Source organism: Salminus brasiliensis, chromosome 3 (genome assembly GCF_030463535.1).
Source record: "Salminus brasiliensis chromosome 3, fSalBra1.hap2, whole genome shotgun sequence".
Classification (NCBI taxonomy): domain Eukaryota; kingdom Metazoa; phylum Chordata; class Actinopteri; order Characiformes; family Bryconidae; genus Salminus; species Salminus brasiliensis.
Window position 1 is genome coordinate 745,503 of NC_132880.1, and position 25,114 is coordinate 770,616.

The 25,114-nt window shown below is 40.6% G+C and overlaps 3 protein-coding genes across 3 annotated transcripts; 2 read left to right on the top strand and 1 right to left on the bottom strand.

The window, feature by feature from the left end:
• The first annotated feature begins 1,760 nt into the window (after nucleotides 1-1,760).
• LOC140551023 (uncharacterized) lies at nucleotides 1,761-13,921 on the top strand. Its single transcript, XM_072674392.1, has 19 exons — nucleotides 1,761-2,067; nucleotides 2,174-2,230; nucleotides 3,870-4,298; nucleotides 4,428-4,817; nucleotides 6,202-6,488; nucleotides 6,567-6,681; nucleotides 7,186-7,569; nucleotides 7,651-7,722; nucleotides 7,899-8,281; nucleotides 8,525-8,986; nucleotides 9,956-9,982; nucleotides 10,044-10,218; nucleotides 10,309-10,493; nucleotides 10,583-10,743; nucleotides 10,850-11,095; nucleotides 11,193-11,355; nucleotides 11,734-11,839; nucleotides 13,060-13,118; nucleotides 13,847-13,921. The coding sequence occupies exons 1-19, from the start codon at nucleotides 1,761-1,763 to the stop codon at nucleotides 13,919-13,921; spliced, it is 4,083 nt and encodes a 1,360-aa protein (XP_072530493.1).
• A 1,507-nt stretch (nucleotides 13,922-15,428) lies between these two features.
• LOC140551123 (zona pellucida sperm-binding protein 3-like) lies at nucleotides 15,429-17,254 on the bottom strand. Its single transcript, XM_072674489.1, has 8 exons — nucleotides 16,799-17,254; nucleotides 16,581-16,699; nucleotides 16,382-16,485; nucleotides 16,122-16,299; nucleotides 15,935-16,052; nucleotides 15,776-15,861; nucleotides 15,606-15,697; nucleotides 15,429-15,514 (listed from the first exon to the last, which is right to left on the bottom strand). Exons 1-8 carry the CDS (start codon nucleotides 17,252-17,254, stop codon nucleotides 15,429-15,431), a joined length of 1,239 nt encoding a protein of 412 aa, XP_072530590.1.
• A 2,961-nt stretch (nucleotides 17,255-20,215) lies between these two features.
• Nucleotides 20,216-24,305, top strand: LOC140551124 (GTPase IMAP family member 7-like). Its single transcript, XM_072674490.1, has 3 exons — nucleotides 20,216-20,297; nucleotides 22,066-22,140; nucleotides 23,455-24,305. The coding sequence occupies exons 1-3, from the start codon at nucleotides 20,216-20,218 to the stop codon at nucleotides 24,303-24,305; spliced, it is 1,008 nt and encodes a 335-aa protein (XP_072530591.1).
• Nucleotides 24,306-25,114: the final 809 nt, after the last annotated feature.

The window sequence follows — 25,114 nt, forward strand, 5'->3', positions numbered from 1 at the left end:
CCACACTGCAAAAAACAAAAAAACATTTTTTTTCACAAACAACAACACTTTATCTAAAGAATGCTGTAGCTTCAAAGCAAATGGAGAAAATCTACATTTTAATTTTATGTATCTTAATAATTTACAGAACTAACAGATTTACACATTCAATTGAATACATTTTAAAACATTTTAGGAAACTTAAAATAAAAATTACAACACAAAAACAATAACAAAGAACATATTACAAAGCTAAAAAGTAAAATGTAAATATTTTACGATATTGTAAACACTTATACATATACAGTGGAAACATGGTCTGTCATGCTCATTGTTTTTACAGGTTTGTGGGCAGGTTGTCACAATGGGGTTTTTAATCCCACTGTGTGTTCCTCTACTGCTGCTGATCAGTGGTAAGATTTAATAAATGTTCTCAAAGAGCTGAACTGCCAAAAAAGGAAATTATTAACAACAAACTGAAATGATCAACAATAACCTTTTCCCCAACATTAAACCCTGGTATTCTAATAAAGATGATCAATGATCTTTCTTTCACAGGAGGAGTGAACATAGGACAGTCAGAAGGTAATCAGTGCTTTATTATTTTATTCTAGTTTTACCTATTATTTCTCCTGCTCAGACTATATTAACTTTTTTTGGCATTTTAATTAAGTTGACTTTCATAGCAATAATGTAACTATTAATTAATTATTAATAATGTAACTATTAATACACTAGTGCTTAGTGTAGTGCCTTAGTGCTGGGGAATTAGAACATCATGAAAAAGTCAATTTAATAATTTAATTCAAAGAGATAAACAGATATTTAGTATCTGACACTATTTAATGTATATAAATTACATACATTTATTTACATTATTTGCTATTTTACCATAACATAGCATTAAAATAGAAACTGCTTGAAAATTAGAAAGTTCACCCTTTAAATTAAAATATGGACAAAATCTATTCTAATTTCCTGAGATGCACTAGTAGGCAGCAGCAGCAGACATGGAAAAAAAGTTGCAATGTGTAAATGAATTTGTCTGTGTGTCTTTTATCAGTAATGCAGGAATACTATAATGTCTACATAAATGTCATTGTCTGATTTATCACCTGAAGAGATTTTGAAAGTGCGTGCGAAGTTGTGAACAAAAGTTCACACAGTTTGAAACGCTGAACTTGAACTGAAATCTCATTGTGTACAAAAGCCCTACAAAACCAGTTAGTCCAGGGTTGCCCAGAACATACCAGCGGTAGCCAGTGTGTATCTCCTGTTGAGATCAAAACACATAAGATAACACAAGATCAAGTCATATGTAATGGTAAATGTTTTTGATCATTTGTAATATATAATCATCCATAATAGGAGTGTCACATTGTTTCTATTCATCCGTACTGAAATGTAAAATTAAACAGATTTCATAGAAAACATAGAATTGTCATAGTCCTTTTAACCTACAGAAACGCTTAATATCAGTATTGTCTGTACTGTGTTGCACCATGGTCCTGGAGGAACGTACCTTCGCTCCACTGTGTACTTCTTCTCAGATGGAATGAGAAAAAAGCTTCTACACGCAGTGTACTAACGATCATCAGCAGAGATTTTATCATCTACCAAGACTGTGGTATCTGACTAACATTAACAAGTAAAATCAAATACGTAAATATTTTTATTGAAAAAAAAATTCTGTTTCAGCGACATCGAATACTATCTTTTCCGATCCCTGCAAGACTTACACCTCCCTGGATCAACCCTGGAGAGGCAATAATGAGACAGGAATGGGAATCTGTGACAAATTCTTCAACTGGAACGGCTGGTACCGGCTGTTCTATTATGGGATGAACATCCGTATGGCAGACAGCTGTGTTCCTGCATACAGTTGTGGTACTTATTACACTCTCTGGCTTAACGGTTCTCATCCTCAGATAGAGGATGGAGTGGTCACTCGTCAGGTCTGTGCAAATGCAGGATATGACTGCTGTTTCTTTGGTTCCACCTCAATACAAGTGAAAGCATGTCCAGGAAACTACTACGTCTACAAGATCATCAAACCAGCCTACTACTGCAACATGGCTTACTGCACAAGTACATTTAGACCTGTCTTCTCCTTATGAATAATTATTAGTATGATTCATGACCCAGCTATATGGAGTGTGTTGTCATGTTTGATTTTAAAATGTCCTGTTTCCAGATGTCAGCACTATAACTCCAAACCTGGCCTCAACCACTGGTTCAGAACTCAACACAAGTAAGTTTACACATTTTTCAGATCCATTTACTCTCTTAATAAATGACTGAATTTAAAATATTAAAATAGGCCTGTAGATTAAAAGTCTCCTGTAGGGATTACGGTGGCGTCCATGTTCATTATCTACACATCTTCATTACTTCTATGGTGTTTTTCAGAGAAGTCATATAGATATGTGTCAGTGTTGAACATTAACTTGCCCCGTTTCACTGCACGTCAAGACTTTTTGCTGTCTTTGAACCATTTGGAAAGATTTAGTGAACCGGTCCGCTAAACATGCCATGATTGCATTTGCATTGAGCATTATTATTATTAAGTTAGATTACATGTGTAAATAGCAAGTGTATGATTTTGGTTGTGGGTGAAAAATGCTCAAATTTGGTCATCTGACTGCTTTAACAACGATGTACTTTAAGAGCTCCCTATTATAAGTGCCTTGTTGGGCTAGTAGCCTACTGAATAATGTTTTTTGAAAACTATTTATTGTACATTTTATACATACATAAGTATTGGGACATCTGCTTATTTATTGTTTCTTCCTAAATCAAGGTTATTAAAAGAGAGTTTTTGAAAGAGTTTTCCTGCTTGGAGTAACTGTCTCTACTGTCCAGGGAAGGTTTTTTTACTAGATTTCAGATAATTGCTGTGACAATGTGATTGCATTTATCCACAAGAGCGTTAGTGAGGTCAGGATGTTGGATAATCACCCCCACCCCATCCCAAAATCCTCTCCCTGAAATCCTCACCTGATCCCAAAAGTACTGAATGGAGCACCACCACCATCATTGCAGAAAACACAGTTCTTCCACTGCTCCACAGCTCAATGCTGGGGGGCTCTATACCCCTTTAACCAACCCCTGACATGGTGCCGATAGGTACATGTTTAAATGCCCCAGAGAATCCTATTCTATTAGCAGTACTTCTCTACAGGTACAAGACAAACTGTATCAACAATCGATGCATATTTTATACAAGAAAGAGAACCAGGCGAACACAAAATATCTTATTCACTGCACTCATTAAAACAACTAGACAAATACATTCAAAATGCATTCAAGTGAGAATCCATCTTCAGGATCAAAAAACACATTGTACACTGTGCCTTGCAAAATTATTCAAATACAAATGACTCTTAAACAGATTCTTCCAGACAGTGTTTACTTGTATCAAAATTCATTACAGCTCAGCAGATTCAAATAAAAACCTGAAGACTTGGTACAAGCACCATTTTATTTTATTTTTTTTCTGCAATGAGAGCTTTAGTTTTTTGGGGTGAGTTTTTTTACACATTACCTACTCTTTGAAAGTGATTTTTGCCCATTCTATCGCAGATCTGCAGCAGGTTGTTCAGGTTGGTTGAATAACGATTGTGGAACTACAGTTTTCAGACATCATTGCATCAATGCCATTTTCACAGCTTTCCATCAGATTCATAGTAGTTCTTGACAGTTGGTGCATTTGGTGGAACTGAAAGTGAGGAGCTATTTTCCTTCATCGCAGGAGAGACAAAAACAACATCTACTACATTTATAGTATTTTACTGCAATCAATGGACATTTGAATAAACAGAAATTCAAAAGCACAGTCAATCTCTGTTAAAGTAGCTTTAAATCTCACTTACAGAATCTTACTTTCACAGCGTCCGGTCCCACCAACCACAGCTTTGACCCCTGCAAAAACTACAGTATTGCTGGCAACTATTGGAGAAAACCAAGCTTCAATGGCTACTTCTATCAGGGCCATGATGACACTGTTGTTGAATGGAAGGGCTGGTACAGGCTGTATATTGAGGGTAAAAGTGCTCAGATTGCTGATACTAATTGGTGTGGGAGCTATACAACATGTGGTGGTTACACTGCACTGTGGCTCAACGGCTCTCACCCAAGACTAGAAGACGGCATTGTTACAAAGGAAATTTACGGATCCTACAGCTACTACTGGTACTATGGTAACCAGTGCACTTTCAGCAGATCTAACTCAGTCCAAGTGAAGGCCTGTCCAGGAGATTACTACGTCTACAGGCTCGTCAGGCCAGACGTGTCACTCCCAATGCCAACATACTGTGCAGGTACATTTTAACCTATCCCTGATTCTAGATCTCCTCTAAAGAAATCACATTTGCAAAATAAATATACAAGAATATTTATGTATTTAATAAAAACACTGAATTATTTTAAACTTTTCTTTCTGATGACAGTTGTTTTCAACAGACTGACCTATGATCCATGTCACAACTACATCTCACTGGACCAACCCTGGAGAGCCAATAATGCGACTGGACTGAACGTCTGTGATCAAGACTTCAACTGGAACGGCTGGTACCGGCTATTCTATTATGGGATGAACATCCATATGGCAGAGAGCTGTGTTGATGTAAACAGATGTGGTTCGTATTATACTCTGTGGCTCAACGGTCCTCATCCTCAGGTAGAGGATGGAGTGGTCACTCGTCAGGTTTGTGCAAATGCAGGATACGACTGCTGTTATTTCAGATCCACTCCAATCCGAGTAAAAGCATGTCCAGGAAACTACTACGTCTATGAGCTTGTCAATCCTGAACAATACTGCAATACGGCCTACTGTACAGGTACTGCTTGTTTTTTACTAAATTTTTTGTGTATATTGCAAATCCTAAATTCAGGATGTTTCAAATATTTTGTCTCTTAGATGTCAGCAGCATAACCCCGGCTTTAGAATCAGCAATCAACTTAACCACAAGTAGGTATCCTGCATGCACACACACTCAGAATGCAATTTACACCGCTATGGAAACACTTCTGAACTCTAAGATACACTGATACTGCTTTATAAAAATGAACCACAAAAAAACATACAGTTCAATTCGCAGTGGGAGTGAATAATCTTGATTCATTTTTTTATATTAGAAAGTTAGCAATCCGTTCTTGAAAGTCATGTTTTGGCAGACCAAAACAACATTAGGGAGCTGGTTTTAATATACTGGCTGTTTGATGTTTGTATACACATCAAACATAAAATACGAAAAGCATGTATCAGTGTTAGAAACATCTTAATCATTTGATAAAACCCTGAAAAGATGAACTAATTAATGAAAATGAATAGTCTTGTATAAACATCCATATGTTTATTCATAGCTAATATTGGTTAATAATGATGTATTAATAAAAGTATTTCCAAACTCCTTAAATTAAATAATTAAATTGATTTGACTAATGAAAATGTACCTGTTTAACTCAGGACCACAGTCATTTATGAAATGCATGATTAGAACTGACAAAATTGATTTAAAATTTATGTTTGAAAGGAGAACCATGTCTGTCTTATGAAGTTCTATCTGTCTCATATTTTTATATTTAAGTTTTGCGCCCCTTTTCCTCAGGCATACCTCTGTCCGTCTCCTATGTCAGAGGTCTCTCACCCCATTGTCGTGTAGTCACTTTTTATACTACAACCATATAATTGTCCAAACTCACAAAAGGCAACTAAAGTGCATTTCAGCAAGAGTACAAAATTGCACAAGATTTATAGCACTATATAACTGTGACAATAATGATGATGAAAAATGTAATTATATAATGAGAGGAGTAGATTAGAAGACAGATATATCATTGGGACTAAATTGGTGTGAATTTTCCTTTCGTGTCAAGCAGCAAAAAGGTAAAGAATTACAAACATTGAAAAAAAATGAATCTGACTTTGCACAAGACTTTGCTCTTTCTGTGATGTGGCCATTGAACATATGCAAATTGCAATAATGATGCTGAAACAATACACTGTGTAGCTCTAGCGCAACCATGCACTACATCTTGATGTAAAGCAAAAACAAATGTGTTTTAAGTGAAACTTTATATTCTGCATTTAGTTCAGACCCACCATAACCTTTCCACAAACTTTAAAACGCAAAACTATAAAAGCTACAGCTGTGCTGATGCAATCAGACTTCTTTACTGAACTTTGATTATTGGTTGTTTGTTATTGATCTGTTCTCACAGCACCTTCTCCAACAAATAACACTGACCCCTGCAACAACTATAATGTTCTTGATGACAACTGGAGAAATACACACACTTTCTATACCATGGCTTCCAAGCGTCATGATGACACCCTTGTTGAGTGGAACGGCTGGTATCGGCTGTATCTGCAGGGGAAAAGTGCCCAGATTTCTGAGTGGTGTGTGAGCTCTACAACATGTGGTGGTTACACCCCGCTCTGGCTCAATGGATCTCATCCACAAGTGGAGGACGGCATCGTCACCCGAGACATCTATGGAACCAATCATGTGAATGACTACAACAACTACTACTACTACTACTACTACTACTACTACTACTACTACAACAATTACAATTATAACCAGTGTAGCTACAGCTACACATCTAACCCAATCAAGGTGAAGGCCTGTCCAGGACAGTACTATGTCTACAAACTGGTTAGACCAAAACTTTCCAATCCAGTGCCTTCATACTGTGCAGGTACAGAAATCTTTTTTTCATTTTTTTACTACCAAAATGTTGTTTTCATGTATATGTTACATATGTTAACAATATATTATTATTATTATTATTATTATTGTTGTTGTTGTTGTTGTTGTTGTTGTTAATAACACAATTCAGACTCTTTTTAAACCTTACCTGCTTTAGTGAAAAATTATAGCTCTACAAGAAGTGATGCTGCTTGTTATGGTCTATCAGATACTACAAAATAATTTTGCTTATATCAAATATTTCAGATTTAATCCATTTATGTAAACATGAAAATTGTTGAGAGTATTAATGTTCATAGTTTAACCATGTAACAATGGCTCAAGCTACAATATATTGTATGTATATTGTATGATTCATATCATGTTTAATAATGTTTTTTTTTTCTTTTAAAGTAAAATGATCCAAATTAAACAAAACCATTTCATGTTTTATGGTCATCTTTACTAAAACTTAAATGTTGAAACTAACAAAACACTTCTTTCCATGATCCAGTTGCTTTTGACAACGTAACTGACCCCTGCTTCAACTATGTCTCACTGGACCAACCCTGGAGAGCCAATAATGAGAGTGTTACATGGCAGATTTCTGACAGTGACTTCTACTGGAACGGCTGGTACCGTCTGTATTACTATGGGATGAACATCCGTATGTCAGAGAGCTGTGTTGATGTGAACAGATGTGGTTCTTATAACACTCTGTGGCTCAATGGATCTCATCCTCAGATAGAGGATGGAGTGGTCACTCGTCAGATCTGTGGGAAGAATGGAAATGACTGCTGTTATTTCCGTTCTAACCCAATTCGGATAAAGGCCTGCCCTGGAAACTACTATGTCTATGAGCTTGTCAGTCCGTTATACCACATGACCTACTGTACAGGTAATACATGTCCTTAATGTTGAATGTTGCAATGGTTTATTTTATTTTTACATGTTTATTTTAAAATGCTCCTCTTTTCAGATGTTAGCACCATAACTCCCACTAATGCCTCAACAACTGCAACCACTGCTTCAGGATTCAACATCACCACAAGTAGGTGCTCTTATGCTTGTTTGTTTATAAACTTATTAGGTAGATTTAGCAAGTACGTAGACTATTTTGATAGAATATTTCATTTGGAAATTTCAATGGAAATGCACATGTAGACAACTTGCTCCTTTTGCTAATTAGAACTGTTATCTATGTTTATCTGTTAACTACACCAACAGACTATACCTTTGACCCCTGCCATGACTACACTGCAGTTGATGATGACTGGAGAAACATAAGCAGCTGGGATTACTGGTACTGGTACAAAAACAGAGGTCATGACGACACTGTTGTTGAATGGAACGGTTGGTATCGGTTCTACTTTCATGGAGCAAGTGCTCAGATTTTTGAGGGGTGTGTGAGCTACACAGGATGTGGTGGCTTTACAGCACTCTGGCTTGGTGGATCTCATCCACGGCTTGGAGACGGCATCGTCACCCGAGAAATCTATGGATCCAGAATCGATCAAGACTATCAGTGTTATAATAACAGATTATCCAAACCCATCCAGGTGAAGGCCTGTCCAGGAGACTACTACGTCTACAAACTCGTCAAACCAGACGTATCACTACCAATGCCAACATACTGTACAGGTAATAAAGCTATGTTACTTATGTCGTGTTCTGTCATTGGGTGTTTTTTTGAGCAACTAAACTATGAGAAAAAAATCTTAGTATTCTTAATAAGACAACTTTATTTACATAGCACACTTACAATGTCAACCAAAGTGCTACAAAGTGCCGCACATAAACCAAATTGGGAAAATAACAGTGTTAAGTTCCAGGTCAACTTATTGTTACATCAGAGTGTAAAGAGCAGAGGAGAAATCACTGAATCACTGAGCAAAAACTTTACTGCCAACTCTATAACAGTTACTTTCACCAAACCAAGTGATGACCCCTGCTACAACTACGATACACTGGACGACCCACAGAGATCAACAAACCAGACAAACTACTGGTGGTGGTGGTGTGACACTGCCATCAGCTGGAACGGCTGGTATCGTCTTCTCTATGATGGCAATAACATCCGGATGCCAGAAACTTGTGTCACTCAAGGCAGGTGTGGCACTGATATCCCTCTCTGGCTCAATGGTTCTCATCCACGACTGGAAGATGGAGTGGTCACTCGGCAGGTCTGCGGGAGCTGGTATGGTGACTGCTGTTATTTTAAATCTTTCCCCATTCAAGTGAAAGCTTGTCCAGGAAATTACTACGTATATGAGTTTGTCAGTCCCGTCACCTGTGCATCAGCTTACTGTGCAGGTGTGTATGATTACTGTTATGATATTCCATCTCTGAAATGTCATAATTTTAGGTTTCTTATTATATTATACATTTATTTCTCATAGTATTGACTAATGTTTAAAAAAAATCCTCCTTTCAGATGCTGATAGCATTTCCCCAATAACTGTTCCAGAAACAACTGTGGCCACCACCACTACTACAGGTAAGCTTTTTATGAAGCTTAGTAATGATAGTGCCAGTTTTAAAGAACAATTACCTGGTAATTACCAGAAATCATTTCCACTTCCTGTAAATTATGCATGCACAAGAACTCTGTGTACCGAGGTAGCCCCATGCCTTCAATGGGAATACGAAGTAAACTACTAATATTAGTCCATAAGTAAAGCCAGAACTCTCTTAAAAGGTCACTATAATGTATGATTTTGTGGATGTTTTTTGCTTAGCTATTAGCAGCACTCAACACAATTTAAATGTAAATGCAGTTAGCTCCCACTGAATGTGGCATATTAAAAAAAATCATCCTTTGTAATAATTAATGATTAGTTGTTTGTTTGGTCAATGCAAACTTATTAAAGCTTGTTGGCTCTATATATGCATATTGCATGTGTTGTTTGATCACTCTGAGCTATGTTGAATGTAAAGTGATCTTCTATACTTCTATAAGCTTTCTTTCATATATATATAACGAATAATCCCCAGATTTACCAGACTGTAAAGAAAGTGGAGAAATTTAAATGAGCCTTAAATGACTGTATATCTTATGGCAAGCCAAACTGGAAATACTTATTCAGTGTGTATTATAAACAAATGTTATCATATATAATGAATCATAATATAATATTGTTATTATTATTAATAATAAGTTAAGCAAATATGTTATTAGTAAAACTATAGCTACGGGCAACCGTGTTATTACCAATCTTTTTTCCAGGTGTTCAGAGTGTCAGTTAAGGCTCTGTTTAAAAGCACACCTATATGAACAGCAGTAGGTGGTTTATAATAATAACATCCTCACAGTATTTGGGAGTATACGGAAAGCGCCAAGGAGCAGTACCAACCCAATTGATAATACTGCAGGATCTAACAGCACAAACTATTAATAAATCTGCCCCTCAAACCTTTTTCTCTTCAGCCACTGTGGACCCCTGCAAGGAGCTGAACTGCACTGTGGATGAGTGGTGTGGGGAGAGAGATGGAGTCTATGGATGCTTCTGTAATGAGAGTCGCACCAGAACGGATCAAGAGTCCTTTGGTAGAAACACCAAAATCAAATGTGAATATCTGGAAGTTCACACAGTGTTCAGAGCACCAGCTGACCTTTTATATTCTCTATTCGTCACAGACTCCAGAGAACAGTGTGAGAGCAGCTCTGGCACCATGTCTCTGTCCCGCTGTCAGCTCTTTGAAGCTGGTTTCTCTGCTGACGTCCTGCACCTGAGTGACCCCAACTGCACAGGAACTCTCCAAAACGGCAGACTGGTGTTCCACTTTGATAACAATGACCACATCTGTGGCACCAACCTCACGGTACAGTGAACAGAAACCATCCAGACTAATAAACTCTCATGAACAACAATACATGATCATAAAATGTGATGTGATTTATTCATCTACAGGCCAACGGTACCCACTTCATCTATGAGAACGCTATCCAGGGGGTAGAAGACTCAGCAGAGGGGCCCATCAACAGAAAGAACTCTCTGAAACTGAATTTCTCCTGCGTTTATCAGATCAGCCAGACTCTAACCATGGACATTGAATTAAACCCTCTGGAGAGGTGGGATATATGCAAGTCTTCCCTAAGTCTCAGCATTGTTTTAAAGAAATATAGAAACTCTACATGTACATGCAGTGTACCACTGATCAACCTGTGATTCCAACAGCATAATCCACAAGACCCTTCCAGATGGTCAGGGGATGTATCAGGTCAGGATGATTCCCTATCAGGATGCTGGCCTCTCCCACCCCTACAATGGTAGTGTGAACTTAAAGGTGAACCAGCGGATCTATGTGGGAGTGTTTGTTCAGGGGGTGGACAGCCGCCAGATTGCCACAGTGATCGACTCCTGTTGGGCCACTCCTGAGAAAGACCAGCATTACGCTGTCCGCTGGGACCTCATCGTTAAAGGGTAAGGAACAGCCATGGAGACATCACAGTTATTTATCCTCATATTATCCTCTGAGGCCTGCTCTGCTTGAAGCTCAAACACTGTTAAATATCCCCAGGTGTCCTAACCCAGCTGATAAGACGGTGAAAGTCCTACAGAATGGCGTCTCCACCACCGGCAGTTTCTCCCTCAGGATGTTCGCCTTTAACAGCGACAGCCGCAGAGTTTTCCTGCACTGCTCCATTCACCTGTGCCTTCTGCAGAGCAACAACTGTGCAGCGGTCAGATTTCACAATACATCCACCATAAAAAGTGGCCTACATTTCTTAGCCACTGTCATTCAAATGCGTCTGTACAAGGGTTCTTCAGCCCCCTCTTCATGATGCTCTAAAAGCACAACTGAACGATACATGTACTTTTAATGTAGACTGCAGTAAAACCTACTGACCTACACACTGTTAGAGTCATGAGTTTTATTTTATTCTCATACAGCTATACATGACGTCATTGCTTTCAGAGTATCTGTTTGGCTGTGTCTCCCTCTAGTGGTGCTGCAAGTGTCTTACCTGAATAGAGCCCAGTTTCCCAAAAGCATCTTAACTGGTAGAGAGAGTGCTCAACCCTTTACCAACCCTGATTATCAGTGTCGTCTATTGCAGAACTGTTCCCCTGGTCACCAGCAAAGAGCTGGACGGTCTGTGCTGGACATCCATGACAGGGCGGCTATCTCTGTGGGGCCTTTTACCTGGACTGCTGGAAGCACAGGTGAGTGTACAAAATATGATATATATGAAATGATCATATATTCACTGGAGATGCTGCACATATTCATCAATGAATATGTTCAGCCTAAAATAAGGGAAAAGACTGCGAACATTTATACCAAACAAGGATGTTTTTGAGCCAATCGCAACCAGCGTGGAGTGAAGAAGTGGAGTTCCTCCTCCCAATTACTCCAACTACTCCATCTGTGACTGACGCAAAAAAAAAAGTCTATTCAAGAGGCAAACAGAAATACTTGATTTACTCGTTTTTCATGGATTTATCTTAAGTAATTTGGCCAAATGTTTAGTTTAAAAAATGTTTAGTTATTTATTTTAAGCAGGAACTCCAGGCGGTCTGTTACTGATGAATAAAATACTGTGGTGTACAAAAGTATTATTGGAGTATTATTCTAATTATTATAGTATTATTGGAGTATTATTCTAATTATTACAGTATTATTGGAGTATTATTCTAATTATTACAGTATTATTGGAGTATTATTCTAATTATTACAGTATTATTGGAGTATTTTGTCAGAATTATTTGAGTTGTAGAGGCAAGTGTAAGATATTTTCATGGGGCCCAAAATAGAGCTTACATCAGGCCCAAAAAATCCAGCCCCACTATACCCGAGCCCGTACACGTTCTGTCCGAGCCAGACCCGGAGCGCCCCGTCATTACTGAACATAAACCCGACATTATTTTAGTGAGTAGAGCTTTAAAACTCACCTTTTCACTGCAATTCTCATTTGTTTGAATGACCGAAATCTGTTTAAATGATGTTAATGAACAGCTCAACACGGAAGAAGCGTGTTATTAAAAAGGTAAAGTTTATTAAGAATGGAACTTCAAATTATTAAAACACCGACAATGCCAACAATGACCCACAGGCCTGAACATCGGCAAAACGTGCTACAAGAATGATGTCTGAATGACTTTCCTCTACTCTAATAGAATTTAACAAGGTTTAAGAATATAAAATACTTTCTGAACAAACGTTTTTATATTAAGGGTGTGGCCTTGATACAGTGCAAAAGTGCAAACACGCAAAAAACAGCAATAAGGCTATTGGGGGTATTGCACAATCAATAAACTACAATAGCCCAACAACTGGAGTTAGTGTTCTCGGATCAAGCTGGCAGTCAAACATGTCCAGTCTTGTATTTTACACTACTGAGAAAAACTAATTAGGCTTCTATAAGATGATTTCTCATGTGAAGCTCTGCGCCTGCTGGTCAAAACCATAGTGGGTCATGTTGACCGGACAGCCTATGAAGTTGTTAGACCTCCAAACACCAGACACGTTCATAAATACACCACCAGACTTTTTCTATACCCTTCTCTCTCTCATCATTTACATGCAAAATAAACCAAAATAACGTCGGATATAATTTTAATAATAAAGACCTATAATAGCCAATCAAACGATCCGTAGTCTAATCAAAGCGAATGTAATTGGCTACAGGCTGGTGCGAATGCTCAGGTTGCTGTAAACGAATGACGCTGTCGCACATATTCATTCTGCATTTAGATCAAAACATAAGATCAAAAATAAATGACGTTTAGCGGCGCTTCAGGTGAAGTGCAATGCGGACAGGTGGAGGAGCTCAGGTGTGCGCGCTGCGCGCTCCGGTCCTTTTTACGTTCACGGTGTGATTTGTTACTTGTCTATGTTGTGATTAACACACCACAGCTTCAAATAAATAAAATAATTAATTAAAAACGTAGGCCGTTTGCTCGAGCCCGACCCGACAGGGCTCGAGGACAGTGGTGGGAAATCTCGACCCGAGAATCTAAACTCGAACCCAAAATTGTCTGTGCCCCTGATTTTAAGTCATATTGACATATGCTATTTTTATTCTTACATTCAACATTTTATATTATTATTTTTGCTTTTATTTTAAGTCTGTATTGTGCTTTGTTCGTATGTCTGCTGGCACGTGACACTGTTCAGTGTTTATCTGCTTTGTTGCACTCTCATATTTGTTCTTCATTTTGTGTTAACAGATCAGTGAAGGCATCAGAAGCCCTGGCTATGTGTGGATCTTCGGTCATTCTAATGGCGTCTCTCCTGACCACTAAGAACTTTTTTTCTTATATCATCCTGAAGACAATCATTTAACATGAATATTTTCTATAATTAAATCAATTTAATCAAATCTAATCAGCATTTAATCCAGTCTCCATCAACCCAGCGGGTGAGAATATTTAGCTGGTCAAAATACAGACATAACACTCACTGAATACTACATACAGAACATTCTCTGAGAATCGCAGATTGCAAATTGAATGAAAATGAATACTGGGTGCTGGTGAGAATGATGGTGTGTGAAATGTGGTTGTCTTTCAGATTAATATTGCATGTCTTACTTCACTTCCTTTAAAAATTAACTGTTAGACCTTCTTTTTCAATAAATTACACCTTTAAGCATTACTCATGTATCTTCTTTCAACTGTATGTAATTCAACAACTATAAAAATGGTCAGTCATGATCTAGATGTTCTATTTAAGATCAGGGACCTGCTCGTACCCCAGTTCTCTATGTACTCATTTTATTGCCAAAGTCTCAGACACCAGATTGGTTCATCCAAGCCTGTGATTCGCCCAAGTGACTTGTCCACTGTAGCCCTCTGATTTCTGACAGAACTGGAGTTAGTGTTCTCGGATCAAGCTGGCAGTCAAACTTTTTATAATTGTGAAGGCCATAAATGTCCAGTCTTGTATTTTACACTACTGAGAAAAACTAATTAGGCTTCTATAAGATGTTTTTTCATGCGAAGCTCTGCGCTTGCTGGTCAAAACCATAGTGGGTCATGTTGACCGGACAGCCTATGAAGTTGTTAGACCTCCAAACACCAGACACGTTCATAAATACACCACCAGACTTTTTCTATACCCTTCTCTCTTTCTGACTAAGCAATCCTCTTTTGTTAGCCACATAGGATCAGTTCTGTGTATTTCACCATAGCAAAATAATTAAAAAAAAAAAAAATTTCATAGGTGGGTACCTAAACTAAACTCAAGTGGAGTTATGGAGCCTGAAGGCAACATTGCCACTCATCTGCAGCAGTGTGCAGATTGAGAGCAATGTCCTATTAGCAAAAGTGAATTTTTAGGCCACCTAGCAGAAGTGCATAGCAAAACAAGCTGCTTCTCCAGGCTCCAATGTTCAAACATCAGAATTATGTTAATTATATTTTAAGTCCCAATAAATAAGCAGCACATTGAGCCAGTTGGGTTAGGCCAGTGTGTTGTGTAGACTGATGGCCTGTACAGACCCAGCTGGATATGAGCAGAGTATGTGTTACTTAGAGACACAGCCTGAGCGAAAATGAGAAAAAGGCACTAGTTATGGGATTGGGACACAACCCCTACAAGCCACGTGCAAACTTTCTGCAATGTAGGTTCAATGCATCACTCATGAAGATGAATTCAGCTAAATGGAATTTACTTAAACCCCTCCAGCACAGCAAACAAAGCACCCTCCAAGTTACAAGACATTGGTCAGGGTTACATTACAACACAATTAAATAAATAAAAAATAAAAGAAATCAATACTTTTAATATTTCTTTTTATTTTGTCACAGCCTAATTTACATATCCTTGCTGCCACACCGGTAGTTTCTCCTCAACCCAGACTGGACCAAAAGAGACCCTTCCTTCCCACTGAGGACCTGAAACCATGCAAGATGAAGCCATTTAGATACACAAGCCACAGAGACCTCAGAACCTCACACAGAAACCCTTTACACCAACCACACTTACCTGGCACAGGGGGCATACGTCCACCATCCCCGAGACCACAGTTTGAGTCACAACAGCTACAAACCCGGTCATCGTCGTCTGCTGTAGTCCACCTGAGGAAGTAAAGTCTCAGTTAATACCTTCAACTACCACAGAACCCAAGCATTTCAACCTAGAGAACAGAAACTGACCGATTTGCAGCGAAGGAACAAGCCTTGTGCACAGAATCAGTGGGAACAGAAGCGGCAGTCGCCTTCAAGAAGCAGGTGAAGTAGATCTGACACACAGCAAAGCAAAAACCATTAGACCACAACACAACTGCAGAGCTTCGAAAGCAAGCTGTTTCTTACCAAGCCACTTCTCTGCTCCTGAAATACAAAGGCTTCCAGCTGAAACTGGAGCTTGTCTCCTTGAGCTCGGGGCATGAAGTGAGATGTGGAGTCTGTAAGCTTAGCATCCGCCAGGCACCTAGAACCAGTCACAGGATTAGGCTGAAGCTGAACAAGCTGGACAAGGTCATGAAGGAGGCATCCTCACCCAAAGTTCTCAATAAAGGAATATCTCGGGACAGAATTCATGTCAGGCACAGCCGTGGCTACACAGCTGTCCACAAATATCCTTAGAGGCACATGGTTGTACTGCATCACAGATGCTTCAATGTTCATGACGTCACCCAGGAAATACTGGTTAGACGGCCTTTCGAACTGCCAGTCATCTGAAGGGCGAGAACGAGTGCACCAGGTCAGGTAGACACTTTACCAAGCCTTAAACTACTTCAACATGATCATGTTACAAACCCATCATGAGCCTGAGGGAGAACACCAGACGTTCTTCAGCAACCATGGTAGCAGCATAAGGTATCCAGAGGGGCAGGAGGGCATTGCTGCTTACATTATGTAACCTGGAAAAGACACCACATTACAACACACCTTCCAGACAGCTGCAAGTCATAGACTGAAGCAGGAGCCAACACCAGTACCACAAACTGGCCCTTGCCTTGGATAGTGGCACTCCACAGCAATCACAGCACTACCAGTCCTGACAACTGGCATCCCATCTAATGTTTTCGGGGTATAGTGGAGAGCGAAGGTGTAGACCAGCTCATAATCAGTCAACTGGAAGAAGAGTGAGGGAGAGATTTTGTAGAGCAACAAGCCACTTGTGAAAAGGCTAGTCCCAAAGGAAGTGTAAGGTCACTACAACCCTGGACTCACCATCAACACACCGTTGCACTGCTGCAGTTCCGATTCAAAGATGAGAATTTGAGCAGAAGAATCTTCCCCAACTGCTGAACAGCGTCCTAGACGGAGGTCTGAGGGGTTTATCAGCTCTCCACTTCCAAACAAATCCTTCTGAACTTCCACATGCACAGCGCTCTCTCCACACTCAGCTGCAACACTGCTAACTCGAACAGGCTGCCGCCTCTCAAAATGCACCACAGGCTGCTTAGGCCTCTCTGGAGCTTGGGGGAAATGCCAAGTAAGCTTCTTCACTGGACCCTGCATCAACTGTTTGAACTGGACAGCCAGGGAGTCTTCAAGAGGATTGAAGAGCCCTCCTAAAGCAGGGTTCTGCACAGAGCCCCTTCTTGGCATTTGCTGAGGCTGTGCATTACAAAGTCCAAATAAACATAGCAGTAAAAGCTCAAACCCAGCTTGCCTTAGCTCCATGACACAGTCCTGACGTTTTGAAAGATAGTGATGCTACTTGACGATGGCTTTTATATCACAGCACCATCGGTGGCTCCGCCCCTCATTTACGAAGGTTACATATGCCTCTGGACCTGTTGGGTAAGTGTCACAGGTGAGATCAGTTGAAGCAATAGCTAGTGGGAGTATTCATGGAGCAGTAGTGAGAGCGAGGGCTGATCTTAAATCAGAAACCTTCTAAAAAAAACTTAGATCACTATTCCTGCTACTCAGGGCCATCTTTGTGCTAAGATGTTGACTGGAACACCTTTTGAGGTGAATACAGGTGTGAATGCAGACCCCAGTCACCTACAATTTGACTTTGCTTAGTGAAATTTGATTCTTCTGCCCTAAATCAAGATATCAAGCTTTAAACAAACAAATATCTCATTAAAAATCTTTATAAATTGGTTTAGTTAAAACATATATTTTATTTTTGCATCCAATCAAATTAATAATATGTGTGATAAAAGACCACATCTGTGTCCATTTATTTCTGTATAAGGAAACAGTACGGTGTATTAGTCACAACACCACACACCCGCTTGCCCTACTGCCTATTGTTTATGGGCCATGTCCTGCACCACCTATACATATTGATGATATTATATATATTGAATATTGATGATATTTGTTGTTTCTAGGACTTCATTGTCAAATTGTAAACCTATGAGATGAACATCACGTTACTGTATCAAGAGGGAACGCTTGAACTGATCTTACCTGTGAGGCAGTCCAAAGGCACATTTAATTGCCTAAAAGGAGGTGGAGCTACCGTCACCTACTTCTAAATATAAACATCTGTCAAAGCACCTGAGTAATTCCCAGACTGTGTGGTGGTTGTTTACATGGAACTGAAACACAAAACTGGTTTGAGGATTTTATTGCTTGCTGTGTTTGGACTTTGTAATGCACAGCCTTGACAAACGCCAAGAAGGGGCTCTGTGCAGAACCCTGCTTTAGGAGGGCTCTTCAATCCTCTTGAAGACTCCCTGGCTGTCCAGTTCAAACAGTTGATGCAGGGTCCAATGAAGAAGCTCACTTGGCATTTCCCCCAAGCTCCAGAGAGGCCTAAGCAGCCTGTGGTGCATTTTGAGAGGCGGCAGCCTGTTCGAGTTAGCAGTGTTGCAGCTGAGTGTGGAGAGAGCGCTGTGCATGTGGAAGTTCAGAAGGATTTGTTTGGAAGTGGAGAGCTGATAAACCCCTCAGACCTCCGTCTTGGAGGCTGTGCAGCAGTTGGGGAAGATTCTTCTGCTCAAATTCTCATCTTTGAATCGGAACTGCAGCAGTGCAACAGTGTGTTGATGGTGAGTCCAGGGTTGTAGGTGACCTTACACTTCCTTTAGGACTAGCCTTTTCACAAGTGGCTTGTGAAAATGTACCTCCACTTTTGACCAGTCTGTCTTTCCAACATCTCAGACTTTCCAATTTGGATCAAAAGTTGTTCAAATCAAACCATGAATGTGAAACTAACTCTGTTGCTAAACTATCGAAGGATATTTTCTGAGTAAACAGTGAGGCACTTTTGTAAGTCACATCCGCTAAATGCTTTGATGTATATGTAACAAAATACATTGACGACTCAACAGGTTGTTGAGTGATTAGGATCACAACAGCCCTCCAGTTTGTCCGGACAGTTAAAAAGAAAGAAACAATGTGTAGAAAATCTGCTGAATCTCTGCCAGAATGATGTGGTACCAGCATATGACCACAAGATGTCCCTCATTTTGCACAGCATGCAGTGGCCATTTAGGAGAAATTACAAGTCTACACACTTATATACACCAGTATACTCCACATGCTTTTCCTAATGAGCTGATATGAAGTGTAAACAATGCTAAAGCTTGAACCAGTGACCCCCGACTGATTCTAGACACTTTTAATGCTTTTCTGATTGGGTCGTGCAGAAACCTGGTGGTCTCTAATGGTGACCACTAAGCCAATTCCTATTAGAAAGCAAAACAAGTTGTAATGCTAACAGTCAGATGGTGTCATGTCATCAGGATTGGCCCAGTAATGTGGTTTAATGCAAATGGTGTGTGTGTGTGTAACACCACCCTGTTACGAAGTGGTCACTGGAGTATTTCAGGGGTTGGCTATGGTGGTCTCCCAAGTGGTTGCTATGGACTTGGCTTAGTGGCCGCTAGGTGGTTGTTATTGAGTTGTTAAGTGGTTGACATGCAGTTTCTATGGTGTCTCAGGTGGTTTCTGTGGTAGAGCTTGTTTGTTTGTTTGTGTGATACGGCTGCAGGACACAGACTTTATGCAGGTGTTTCTTCAGGGTCATTCTTCCTAAGTCTGCATACCACACATACCAAGTCACAGCAGACCTGAGCTTCAGGCCGGGACTTCCGTACCACTGACTAGCACCCCTGTGGAGGGAGTCGCTTGCATTATACACTAAACCCACCCCCTCTCTGATAAGCTATTTGTACTTCTGCCACTGTAGACTCAGAAACTGTTAAGTCGTTTCACTTGTTCGTCCACATGTTTGCCACCTGACACACACACCTGTCTTTATCAGCTGCATGCTGGGCAACAGATTCAGGATAGCATGCTCTCCTTCAGCCGGACGGCAGCACTGTAGACACTGCTGAGACTCCAGGTACACAACAGAGGAACCCAAATAGAGTATTTCAGATGTGGACCAGAGGAGTGTGCTTGTGGTAAGTGTTTATTTCTTTACAATGTGAATGGACTAACCCAGAGGCTCCATTCCTGGTCCTATAGAACCCCCAATGGTCTCCTGCTCTAACACACCATCTTCAACCCAGGGAGGGCTTGTAAATGAGCTGATTAGCTCATAGGGAGCAGGATAAACAGTAAAAATAACAGAGCAGGGGGTTCTCCAGGAACAGGACTGGAAACTACTGGACTAACCAGTGTTGGAATAACCAGCTATTCATTTCCACACTGTTGAAGTATCTTCTAGAAGAGGAGAGAATGACCGAAGAGTATAGTGTGTGGAACGGGGTCAAGTTTGAAGTGGGAGATGTCGACTCTCTGTCAGCCACTCCAATCAACTGTGAGTCAGACTCTTGCTCAACATCTCACACTGACTCAACACCACCTGCTAGTAAACTGAGCAAATTATACATCTGTACTGTTTTCATATTTTCATATTAGATTTTACTGACTGGCTCAAAGGAACAGTCAGGTCTAGAGTTCTCTGAGATATCATACTTTACCGAAGTGGTGGACGAACTTCACCTGGGTGTCCGAACAGCAAAGTCGCTCGCTGAAGACCCACCTCGTCCTAGAATACTTGGGCTTGAGTATTGTGGTCTCCACACTGACTCCTGTATTTAGTAGTATCTAAGCATAGAGGGATCTTTTGGATCCTAGGCTGCTTAAACTATTTAAGGGTATTTTCTGAATAAACAGTAAAGCACTTTTGTAAGTTGCTCTGGAGAAGAGTGTCTGCTAAACACCTTGTTTTACAAAAATGTAAATGCTAAATGTTTCATTAATAATGCAATTCAATATTTTTAAGTTATGAGTTATGAACTTTAACATGAATTATTAAGAATATTCAGAAACTGGAATTGGATTACAAACATGTTTAAATATCCTAAATAAATAAAACTAAATTAAAAAAATAAAACCACTGTTTTTAGACAAAGTTGACATCCTGGCTATTTCACATTATTGAGCTCTCAATGCTAAGTAAACACAATGGGCAATATGGAAGTCAGCAAAAAATAGATCATGAGATCATGTCAATAGACAAGTTGATAACAGGCCTAGTTCAGTACGCACTCAACTACTCAACTCCAAGCTTCACGAACTCGGTTTAAATGTTGATGAATTTATACTTTCCTGAGCCTTTCCAAACCTACACCTCTACTCGGGCCTATCAGCGAGGACCTTCTCCTCAGTTCAGTCATTTCAGTCATTAACACTGAGCTGCTGAGACTCTTCTCTGGGTTTGTTGGTTAAGCTCCTTGGGTTGCTTTACTGTAGATCACTCCTCTCACTCTGGAGCTGCTCTACTGTAGATCACTCCTCCTCTCACTCTGGAGCTGCTGCTTTACTGTAGATCACTTTATACAATAAAATAGTATAAATTATAAACTTTCATTACTTTTATATATGCTTAATATACTAATAAAAAGCCTGGATTCAACAGTGAGAATAAACAAATACATGCAAAAAATAAAGACATTTGATCTATTAAATGTTCTGATAACAAAAACTTTAGAACCATTTAGAACATGCATGTAATATTTTACTACCCCTTTTTTTACCAAAAGAAACCTTTCTGGGACTGTGTACGCTGCAATACCCTGGTAAAGTGTGAATACAAGCTGTTAAACTAATTTCCTTGCTTAGCAAATTGAATCACATTTGTTTAAAGTTAAAGTTAAATTGATTTTAGTTGAGGTAAAGTGTGGCAGCTTTACAGAAGAAGGACAAATTCAGTGAAAAAGGTTTTATTCCGAGTCATTTTAGAGCATTTCTATTGAGATCAGAGTTTTTTGTTTTTTTTTGTGCAACAGCAACAATATATAGACAAATTATTCTCATTTACACTGTTTTGGGTTTGGCTACGCTACACACTTGTGCTCATAACCAGTCTGAATAATGAAGCCACTTGAACTTCCCCTCGTGGTTAACATTCCTGACTGCATTCCAAAACTCTGAGATATGACTTCCGAGGAGCAAAAGCCCTCTCGTCTCAAACTTCTACGCTGTTCCTATTTATTATCTGTTGAACATTTTTAACGTACATCATGTTTAATTTAAATAAATTATTAAAGGATTAAACAACTGCATGCCTCTTTCCTCCCCAGCCGGGTCAGATGGAGAGATTTATGAAAACGTGAAAGCCCTGAACGGTTTTACCCGATCTCCGTCGCTCTCTCAGGGTGAGTACAGCAGTGGAGCTGACTGACGGAAGCATGTCTTCCTGTCGGGCTGAAAGCTTCAGGCCATGAGTGATTGAGACGAAACCTGTTCCCAGTGAGGAGTGACAGTTAGCAAGTAGAGCTCCCCGGATATCAACGCTCTCTGAACTGTCTGGACTTCAGTTTATTGAGCTAGAGGAGCTGAAAACAGGCCTGTCAATGAACTGGACATGCTTCTGTCTATAGTGGGGCCAGTGTCTCAGGCAGGGATTAGGCTCAATCTCTGTTCAGGACACTGGCCCTTGGAGTCGGTTTCCAAGACCTAGATTGAGGCTCAGTTTATGGTCCAGGCTGACTTACTCATCTTTGAAGGGGTTCTTTGAAAGGAATGCTTTTTTGTGGCTACACTCCATGTCCAAATGTTTGTGAACACCTTCTAATTAGTGCATGCATATACTTTAAGTTGCACCCATTGCACAGCTTGTCTAGTCCCTGTAGAGACGTACTGCCAATAGAATAGGACTCAAGATTAACCTATTGACACCATGCTGCCTAATGCCAGGCGTGGGATAGAGGCGTATAGAGCGTTAAATTGTGGAGCAGTGGGTTTGTGATGTGTTCATTACACAAATAAAGATGCCCGATTTGGTGTGAATGCCTGAGCTGTTGTGCGACTGACAGACCGCTGAAAGCTAAAGACCAGAGAAACTAATGGATTGCTGGAATTCAGGCACTTGATAACACAGGTGGGGGAAAACAAGCTCACCAAAGTTCCCTTAAAAGCGAAAGTTAGCAAAAACCTGGATGAGTCAGTTTACTAAGTGTTCCTGAAAACGGTGGAAAACACTCCTAAGACCGTTCCCTGGACTCCCTGTGCTCTCAGGTATGAGGCTTTATCCTCTAAATGAGTGTGGTTTGAGCCCCAGTTAGCCGGACGTTCCTGGCTACACCTTGCTGTCCATGCACCACTTCTTCTTTAGTAATGTGGATGGATAGCTGTCGAGTCCAGCTGCTTTTAACTTCAGCAGATAGCTGCAGAATGTTTTGCCACTCAGTCTGACTAAAGGGGGCGTGTTCCAGTGGGATCGTGGTGTCAATGCAAATCCCTCCCTTTGATAAAGAGCCCACATTTTAAGAGGGTATGCTTAAACAGTGCTTCAGCAACCTCTCCCTGGGGTTGGTTTTGAGATTTCTGACACTTGCTATTTGTATCAAAAACTAAAATTCTGGTCAAATCTGGTATTGTGACAACCCGACATTTTAGTTAGCCCTGTTGTTTTTTTTTTGTTTGTTTTTTTGCCAAAACCTTGTTTGTTGTTGCATTGTGCATCTTAGGGGATATGGATGAGTGGCGTATCATGCTGCTGGGCCGCAGGGGAGCAGGGAAGAGCTCTGCAGGCAACACCATCCTGGGCTGCCACACCTTCAACACCGATATGCAGCTTGCCCGGGTCACGCAGTTCTGTGAGAAGGTGCAGGGGAACATCGACGGCAGGCCTGTGGCCGTGATCGACACGCCCGGGCTGAACAAGGCCAAGTGCATGGAGAAGGAGGTGATCCGAGACATCCTGAAGTCTGTCTCGTTGTACAAGCCTGGACCCCACGTGTTCCTGCTGGTGCTTCCTGTGGGGAACCTCACCAAAGAGGACAAGGACATGCACAAGCTGATTGAGAACATGTTTGGGAAGAGCATCTGGATGTACACCATCGTCCTCTTCACGCACGGAGACCGCCTGGAGGGGAAGACGCCGAACGACATCATCGCCAGCTCCGACAAGGACCTACGGGATTTTATCCGCAAGTGCAGCGGTGGGTTTCTGTTTTTCAACAACAAGAATATGGAGGACCGAGCGCAGGTGACCAAACTCCTGGAGAAGATCGAGACTTTAGTGGCCATCAACGGCAGGGGCTGTTACACCACAGAGCTGTACCCACCAGCCGAGAGAAAGATACGAGAGAGGCAGGAGAAGATCCTGGAGGAAAGGCAGGAGGAAATCCTGAGGAAAGAACGAGAGCTGGCAGAGAATTTCTATGATAAAGAAGACCTGGAGAAGCAAAAGCAGGAGTTGTGGAGGGAGGAAGAGGAGGAAGCAAGGAACCAAGCAGAGGTTCAACAAAAGCGCAAGGTCAGCCTAGGGAAGGCTCACTCTTTCAGCACCACTAAACTAGCTGCGATTTCAAAGTGAGTCAGCCAGTCAGGAAGGAGCACTCCGGACATCACTTTCTATCACTTACCATCAGGCCTACACTCTCCCTGCCTACAGCCTCTGATGAGGTGTGAAGGACCTACTGACAACCCACAAGCACCTTGAAGGCAGGGGTAGATACACTCCAAATGTCCAAATGTTTGTGGACACCCCTTCTAATGAATGTATTCAGCTACTTAAGCTGCACCCATTGCTGCTGACACAGATGTACAAATGCACACACAGAGCTTGTCTAGTCCCTGTAGAGAAGAAATACTGCCAATAGAATAGGACTCTGGAGCAGATCAACATGATGACCCTATTGGCACCATGCTGTCTAATAATGCCAGGCATGGGCTATAGGAGGGGTATAAAGCCCCCCAGCATCGAGCTGTGGAGCAGAGGAAGAACTGTGTTCTCGGGAATGAGAAGTTGGGGAGATGGAAGTGAGGTGGGGTGGTGACCATATCCATCCAGCATTATCTAATATTAACATTGCAACAAGCAGGTTAACACTGCTTTAACACCTTAACAACAAGCTGGAGCCTAAAGCTGCTAAAGAGGCTTATCTACCACATTGGAAAAGGTCTGCTGGCTTGTTTGGGACATTGTGGTCTTTTCATGTAGCAACGCTCCTAATTAACTCATTAATGACCTCTAATTGAGGATATCCAGTGACATCCAGGAGACATGGCCTACAGAAAGACCACGCAGCCATAATGGTCTCTGGGTGTACATTAAATATGTGTTGTACTGAGAGGCCACTGCTGGATACAAACACACATGGAAGTACACATGGTGAATTCTAT

Bases quoted from the DNA above. Each gene is read 5' to 3' on its own strand.
- LOC140551023 (XM_072674392.1), top strand. From the start codon at position 1,761: ATGGGAATCTGTGACAAATTCTTCAACTGGAACGGCTGGTACCGGCTG. The intron at 7,570-7,650 runs GTAATACATGTC...TCCTCTTTTCAG, and splicing joins CCACATGACCTACTGTACAG to ATGTTAGCACCATAACTCCC. The intron at 11,356-11,733 runs GTCAGATTTCAC...CGTCTATTGCAG, and splicing joins AGAGCAACAACTGTGCAGCG to AACTGTTCCCCTGGTCACCA.
- LOC140551123 (XM_072674489.1), bottom strand. From the start codon at position 17,254: ATGGAGCTAAGGCAAGCTGGGTTTGAGCTTTTACTGCTATGTTTATTT. The intron at 16,300-16,381 runs GTTTGTAACATG...CTCGCCCTTCAG, and splicing joins CTCCCTCAGGCTCATGATGG to ATGACTGGCAGTTCGAAAGG. The intron at 16,053-16,121 runs GTGAGGATGCCT...GACTGGTTCTAG, and splicing joins TCCTTTATTGAGAACTTTGG to GTGCCTGGCGGATGCTAAGC.
- LOC140551124 (XM_072674490.1), top strand. From the start codon at position 20,216: ATGACCGAAGAGTATAGTGTGTGGAACGGGGTCAAGTTTGAAGTGGGA. The intron at 20,298-22,065 runs GTGAGTCAGACT...TTTCCTCCCCAG, and splicing joins GTCAGCCACTCCAATCAACT to CCGGGTCAGATGGAGAGATT. The intron at 22,141-23,454 runs GTGAGTACAGCA...TGTGCATCTTAG, and splicing joins ATCTCCGTCGCTCTCTCAGG to GGGATATGGATGAGTGGCGT.